General features: G+C 33.2%; 1 protein-coding gene across 1 annotated transcript in view; it reads left to right on the top strand.

Annotated features, from left to right (window-relative positions):
- Positions 1-1,137, top strand: part of LOC103211795 (histone demethylase UTY-like) — a 398,135-nt gene extending 396,998 nt beyond the window's left edge. The window contains 1 exon segment of the mRNA XM_042783269.1: positions 946-1,137. Coding sequence (XP_042639203.1) covers positions 946-1,137 — 192 coding nt within the window.
- The last annotated feature ends 7,288 nt before the right edge of the window (positions 1,138-8,425 follow it).

Genomic DNA, 8,425 nt, shown 5'->3' on the forward strand with positions numbered 1-8,425 from the left:
AACTGAACCTTTTTTTTTTTTTCTTTTCTTCCTGATAGTCTTTGTTCCTCAAAATAGTCCTTCTTGAGGATCTTAAGAGACCAACAGAGGAGAGAGAATTCCTGTAGTTTATCCATGATGTTTTATTTTTTATTTTTTTTTAAAAAGTTAGTTTTACATTCAACCTAATGTGTACATTTAATTTCATTCCCCATTCATTATGTCCAACCCTAACTCAATCTCGTTCCCACCCTGCAACCTTTCCCCATTCCCCTCATAACTATACACTGCTGTTTGTCCTGCATTTCCTCAGTTTGAATGTTGGTCCTCTGGTGTCCCATGGTCTTTGCTCTAAGGGATGTCTTACCATAGAGTATGTGGGTGCGTCATCCTGGGTTGAGTGATCTTCGTGTACATCTTGTTAACTATTGGGCTGAGAACCTGCCCTGGAGGTGAATTTTATTTCAGGCACAGAATGTATTCCAAGGCCATAGTATTAAGAACTGCCTCATCGTTTTATCACAAAGCACCTGATGGATTCAAACCATCAGCCTATTGTTAGTAGCTGAATGCTTTAACCTCTATACCACCAAAATTGATTAAATACAAGTAGTGTCTTTATGGAGCTCAATCGGTAGGAAAACAAACATCCAAATAGAATCCACTGTATGTGTGATAATAAAGAAACTTTTGTCAAATTGTATTGATCTTTATCAAGTTTTGAAGTAAGGTTTAGCCAACCATTACAGTATTTCTATTGCTTGTATCAGTCTCCACATATATAAAATATTCTGTGTCTTTGGGTGTTTTATAAATTTGGTGTCTCAAATATACATACATGGTTTGTGTGTTGTAGTAAAATCCTTCATTTAACTAAAAATCCCTACAATTCCACGTAAAGTAGAATTCTACCTTTGTATTAAAGTGGTACAATAAATCCCACTATCTTTCTCTTGTATAAAATAGGTGGAGGTTTTTGATCTGCTTTTTGTCACCCATGAGAACAATTCTGAAAAGACCTACGTAATACATTGCCAGGATTGTGCACGAAAAACAAATGGAAATCTGGAAAATTTTGTGGTGCTAGAACAGTACAAAATGGAGGACCTGATGCAAGTATATGACCAGTTTACATTAGTAAGTGAATGCAATATGTGAATACATAGTTACTTTTGTTTTGAAGTAGCAAAGTTAGTCCATTCACCTAATTACAGTATTTAAAATTTCCTTTGGCCTTTTAGCTATTGCTTGAGGTTATGTATTTATATCATTCTCTCCCATACTTCCATATAGTTCACCTGTAATCCTGCAGGACAGATTAGAACTACCAAAGCCAGCTTCTAAGGTATAGTTGTTACACGTTTCTCCCGTGGAGCGTCTGGGAGTTGAAACTGCCCACCCTTCAGTTGGAAGCTGATCATTTAACCGCGGCATAGAGAGGTCTCCTTTCCAAGTAGTTATTATGACATATATTATTATTCCTTCTTCTATGTTAGAATGGCCTAAATAGTTGATTTCCAAATGTTTGTCTTTTATTATCAGTCCTTATTTGACTAAATGAATAAAACTTTTGTATGTAGAGGTTACTTAATCCTGCTATAGAGATGATCCAAAAGAATGAAGTAGCTTTTTAAATGTGCTTTTGCTTTTAGAGCTAAAATGTAGTTCTTACTAGCTGTATTAACTTCATGGACATATTTGCCGACTCTTGACTGTAATATATGTTATATAAGACACACATGAAATAAAATTCACAGTCTAATGAATTGCATGGTTTTTAAGTTTAAAGAGAAATTAGTTGTGAAATCATTTAATTCTAGTAATCAATAGCTTGATGAGTGGAAATAATAGTTCATGAATAATTGATACTGTTACAGTGCCATTTGTCTTAAATTTTCAAGTTTTTTGAAGAAAAAAAATATTTATGTGGACTGTGTGAAATACATAAGACCCCTGATTGGCACAATGATTAAGGGTTCCACTGCTAACTAAAGGTTTAATGGTTTGAATGCATTTAGTGGTTCTGTGGAAGAAAGATCTGACAATCTGCTCGCATAAAGATTACAATCTAGAAAACACTTTGGGGAGTTCTACTGTGTCACATGGAGTGTCTGAATGAAAATTCTACTCATAGGCACCCAACGACATGTGAAATGCATATATAATTTAGTTGACATATGCTAATATACCAGTCACTAGTGAAATTGAAAGTTATTTTTCCACATTTTATTTCTTTAAAAAATAATTTAACTTTTATTATTGAGAATATGAATAACAAAGCTATACCAATTCAATCTTTGTGTATAATTCAGTGACACTGATTATCTTAGAGTTGTACAACTTTTCACCTTCTTTTTCTGAGTTATTCTACCCCCATATTCACACAAAGTCACTGCTCCATAAGGTTCTTATCTAATCTTTCAAGTTACTGTTGTCAGTTTTGTCCCATATAGGTAATTCTTAAAATAATATAATGGTTTCTTTGCAAGTAAAGCTAAGCTATTTTTTGGTTTTAAGTAGACTTCAAGAGGTGTATTTGGTTCAAGGATTAAAGACTATCTCAAGAGAGTAGGTTCAGGGCTTCAGAAAGTCTATACTTCATGAGAATTTGAAATTTTGTCTTGTGTTTCACCCATTTTGAACTTCTTGATTACTCTATAGAATCCTTATCTTAGTGTTCAATAATTATTGCCAGACACACCATAGAGTTCTTCTGGTTTCAGGCAAAGGAAGAATTTATTCGTGGAGTCATTTTGCCACACATTACATTACCTCTTCCTATTCCTTACTTTTCATTTTTCCTCTTTTGCTTCAAGCATTTAGAGACCAGTTGTTGTGCTTTGGATGCCTGCTTACAAGCTTTTAAATCCCTAGGCACTACACAATGAAGTAGGAGCTCTGGTAGCTTAGTGCCCAAGGCACTTGACTGCTAACCAGAGGCTGGTGGTTCAAACTCACCAGCCACTCCTCGGAAGGAAGGTTGGACAATTTACTTCCGTAGTGATACTGCCTCAGAAACCCAAGGAGGAGTCACTATGAGTTGGGTCCGACTCGACGGCACATAACAACAACAACACACAGTGAACTAGGAGGTAAAGCAGAAGCACTAAACACGTTACAAGGCCACTTAAGCAGGGTTTCTCATGAAACAATGACACTAAATTCACAAACAAAGGAACCATATTCCATGAGATACTTGGCTGTAAGTTGCCTTGCCACCTTCCTGCCCTGCCTTTTTTATTTTGTCATTACTGTAATTAAATCTATTTACATATTTTGACATTTCCTTTTAATATATATATTATTTTGTGACAACAATACATTTATTGGCTGTGTATGCCTACCTTTAATTGGTGTAATTTTTCCATCACTGTAACCAGAACTTAGTACTTCCTAAGCAGTAACCATCCTTCTTTCGTCTCCCCTCTTGGCTTGGTCAACAAACTTTGTTCCATGTTTTCTTTTATCAGTCTAAAAACTTTCTCAATTCAATCATGTCCCAAAATATTTTTTACTGAACTTTGAACTATAGAAAAAAAAGTGTAGAACTATGAAGTATGGAAGTACATTGTTCAGGGTAATGGTCTTTGGGTCAGGACAACTGGTCCATGTGGAGACAGTTAAGGTAGTGGTACTTCGTACTATTCTGTCATTTAGTAAGCTGTAGTAGGATTTACTGCAAATTGGCGTCTAGAATATGTTATAGCTAAGAGCTAGAGAAAATTGTTATGGATTTATATACCAAAACAATTAACATACCTTATTTTATTTTTAGGCTTCTTCAGTATCATTCCCCTCATCTTAATATTATTTCATGAATATTAAATGGGACATTTTCTGCTCTTCAGAAAAGTTCTGAACCACTGGTCTTTGTAGTGTTTCTTAAGACTTACGGCTCTGTCTATGCAACTTTTCAAGTGTAGAGTGTCAGCCAACTGGACAGGGAAAGCATTGTACCCACGCCAAGACTCTCACAAAGTCTATCCAGCTGTACTTCAGAAAAATATACATGTTTTGTATATTGTTGACAAAACTGGCAGTGTCATATTGACTTCTGACTTGCAGAAGACCTTTTATATGTTTCTGTAATCTGGGCTGATAGTATTCATCTATATTTTATCCTTTCAAAATTTTCCTAAGGAAAAAATATTATCCTACCTGGCCATTTCTGTGTAAGTTAGTCTATTAAGTCTTGCTTTGACCAAATTGTTTTTAATTAATGTGAAAAATTAGGTGAGAAACTTAACTGCTTTATGTTTTTCTCTGTTTGAGGCTATGATGATTCCATTTTTTTGTTCCGAAATAGAAACTTAAAAAAATAAATAAATGAAAAATACAGAAGAAATTGGATTGCACATACATAAAGAATAAAATTCATATTTGTGTGACTTTTCTTTCTAAACTTGATATAAATTTACACTATTTATAAACACGTATTTATTGCTTGAAATATTTGTGAATGGATTGTTATTTTTTCCCAGAATTACCTGCTTGAACATACTAAGGAGTTTGTGATTTTAAACTCAACTCCTTACATTTTCTATGTGTAAATAGAAATGCTTTAGTATTATACACAAACTTTTATTAAAATTGTTTAATGTTTAAAGGTTTTTCACTGTTTGAGTTTTAAAAAGACTTTATATGAAAGCCCAGTTTTTGTTTACTTTCAATTCTGGTTATATGTATTTTGTATATACTTAGGATGTATACATAATATATATGGAAGTATGAAAGATTTAAATTTTCATATCTATGTTGGGTTTCTGTGGTATTTACTGTAAAGTATTGCTTACAAAAATATGCTTATTTTAAAGGTATATATCTTTCAACCTTGTCTGTTGTTAACTTGCAGTTACTCTGGTGATGAACCAACAAGTAATTGCTGGTAAATATATTTTAAAATAATGGGAAAACGAACAGTGAGTAAAGGTAAGATTTTAAAAAGGACATTTATATAGGCCTGGTAAGTCTTGTTTATTTAGAGTTTATTATGAAAAAGAGAGTCAGAATGACAGACTCTATTTTTAGAGTGCAAATATATTATGAGAATTATTTTTTAAAATTAGATGACTTTGAAATACCATGCCTTCTTTCTTGTATCACATAGTTTTGGAGGGAATATTCAGATTTCATATCCCTAGTAAAGTTTAACAGGAGCTCTGGTAGCATAGTGCCTAAGGCACTTGACTGCTCACCAGAAGGCTGACGGTTCAAACCCACCAGCCACTCCTCAGAAGGAGGGTTGGGCAATCCTACTTCCGTAGTGATACTGCCTCGGAAACCCAAGGAGGGGTTGCTATGAGTCAGGGCCGACTCGGCAAACAACAACAACAACAACAGTAAAGTTTAACAGTTTTGTTAAAGCTTTTATTTCATTATGTCATTAACAACAGTCATTTTATTTCATTATGTCATTAATAACAATAATGCCTTGCTTTTCTGCCTTTACATTCTGAAGCATTTGGCCTATATTGTCATTTTGTCACATTATTATTTTGAAGAATTTTTACAGGGAACTTTAATCAATACAACTGTCTAAAAAGAATTAGTAATCCTTGGGCAAAATGTCTTATTGGTTATATTGATGAAACACCTTTTTCAAACAATTTTGGAGTAAGTTGACTTACTACCAATAGTTTGAAGGCAAAAACATGGAGCTATTTTATTAAGTTAGGTAATAATTTGCCAAGTGTTGCCTATTTGCTAATACTATCACTTGTAGTATTTCAGAACTATCACTTCTGTAATTTCAGAAGAAAATAATTGTAATTTTAAAAGAAAAAAATGTGCTAGTATTTAGACATTTTAATTACTAATAGTTTTATCTGGTTTTCTTGTAAATTTTCCTATCTAACAGTTCTTGAGAATAAAAGGCAAGGCAACTTTTTCTTTCAATAAAAATTGCAAATCATAAGAGGAAAAAAATAAATAAATAAATAAATAAATAAAAATTGCAAATCATTTATCAGTATACAAGCTTAGAGTACTAGAGCTACAAAAGAAATTTTCTTAACCAGTTCTGTTTTGTATTACTGAATTGATATTTTATTATCTTGATTATTTTGAAGATGATATATTGCTAAGATTAACATAAACTGACTTTCTTGAATATCTAAATTGACAGTGACTTAGTTGTATTTATCTACTAATCCATTGTCATGAAGCCTACAGTTTTTAAATAGGTAGAGGATAAGAGCTGGAAAGCAGACCCATCAAAATCATAGAATTATACACACACACACACACACACACTCTCTCTCTCTCTCTCTTTCTCCCTTTCTTCTCCTAGCCCAAGGATAACTACATTATTTGGATTTTAGAAAAACTAATCTTTTTTATTGACCTTTTTTTAATTATAGAAATATGAGTAACAACATTTGCCAATTCACCATTTATAATGTATCAAATTCATTGAGATGAATTATATGACTAATGTTGTAAAAACCATCACTAATGTGCTTCACCAAATTTTCTACAGCCATAAACAAAACTCAGTCCTTCCTGAACAATTCTGTCTTCCTCCCACCTCTGCTAACAGCTAACAACATCTGATCCCTATATATTTAACTTTTTCTGCATTCTACATTTCTGCATTCTGTGCGTTTTCTGTATGTCTAATTTTCTCTTTGCTTTGTGAGGTTTTAGAAGTATATAATAAACCACTGAGATCATAAAATATTTGTTCTTTTGTGATTGACAGTTTTTACTAAGTGTGGTTTCTTATATTCATCAATCATGTTGCATATATCAGGACTTCATTTCTCTTAATGACAGAGTAATATACCATTGTATGCATATATCAAATTGTGTTTACCCATTCAGCTGTTGGTGGACATTTTGGTTGTTTCCACCTTTTGATACAATGAATCACATTGCTGCATTCAAGTCTCTTGAGTATACATATCTAAAAGTAGAATTGCTGGGGTTTATGGTAGCTTTGTGTTTAACTTTTTTAGGAACTGCCAAACTCTTTTCTAGAGCTGCAATATCCAAACCCCCCCCCCCACACACACACACACTACCAGTGTACAGGTAAAGATTCCATTTTCTCCACATTTTTGCCACCATTTGTTGTTTTCTGCTTTTGGAATCTTAGCCGTCTTGGTGTGGGATTGGGGGAGGTATATATCATTGTGGTTTTGATTTGCGTTTCTCTAATGTGCAGTGAGCTTCAACATCTTTTCGTGTGTTTGTTGGCCACTTGTATATTCTCTGGTACAATATCTGTTCAGATCTTCAGCCTGTTTTCCATTATATTGTCTTATTTTGTGAAGCTACATACGTTCTTTCTGTATTATGGATATTAAACCGTTATCAAACATATGGTTCCTCAGAATTTTCTCTTCTTTTAGGCTGTCTCTTCACTTCATTGATACAATTCTTTGATATAAAGAAGTTTTCATTTCAAAGAGATGCTTGTGCTGTCATTGTCATGTCTAAGAATCTGTTGTTGAAGACTAAGTTCTGAAGCACGTCTCCATTTGTTTCCTTTTGAGAGTTTCAGGGTTTTAGGTTATACATTTCGGTCTTTGAACCTTTTTTGGTTTAGTTTTCTATATGATGGGATGTATGGGTGTAACTTTATTCCTTTGACCCTAAGTATGCCTCCTTATCTCTGGACTCTCAATTCTATTCCATTGATCTGTGTCTATTATTATACCAACCAGACTGATTTGATTACATTATATGCTTTGGGTTCAAGAAGTGACAAGCCTTACTCAATTCTTTTTAATGTTGCTATGGCTGTATGGGGCCTTTTTTACATTCAGTGTACATTTGAGGATTGACTTTTCCAATTCTGTAAAAAAGATGTTGGAATTTTTATGGCTATTGCATTGAATTTATAAATGCTTTATGTAGTAATTGACATCTTGACACTATTAAATGTTCCAATTCGTGTACATGAGATGTCCTTCCATTATTTAGGTCTTGTTTCATTAATTTTAGTAGTGTTTTATGATTTCTGTGTATAGATCAATCACCTCTCTGGTTAAATTAATGTTCGCTATTTGATTGGAATTTCCAGCCACAGCAATTAGTCAATGAAAAGAAATAAGAGATTTCTAATTTAAAGAATAAGTAAAACTGTCTCTCTTCCAAATTAACATCATCATGTAGGCAGAAAAACCCAATGGTTTAACATTCATCATGAAAACCCATATTCTGATACCTAAATAATTATCAATGATTTTAAAAGAACTGCCTACATGCTCATTTTCTTCCTAGTAGTTCTAGAGTTGCTGAGAGCCATAAGTGTTTGTGTCTCTAAGTATAATTTTAAATTTTTGTATTTATCCTTTCAGCTCTTACCAGTTTTCTTTCATGTATTTAGAAGCTGTGTTTTTTGCTGCATAACATTTAGGATTAGATGTTTTCAATTTTGATTTCTTCTCTTACCCAGTCTTTCTCAAGGAGGGTGTTGTTTAGTTTCCATGTGTTTACTCTT

Source organism: Orycteropus afer, unplaced genomic scaffold (genome assembly GCF_000298275.1).
Source record: "Orycteropus afer afer isolate SDZICR_OR568_19922 unplaced genomic scaffold, OryAfe1.0 scaffold00794, whole genome shotgun sequence".
NCBI lineage: Eukaryota > Metazoa > Chordata > Mammalia > Tubulidentata > Orycteropodidae > Orycteropus > Orycteropus afer.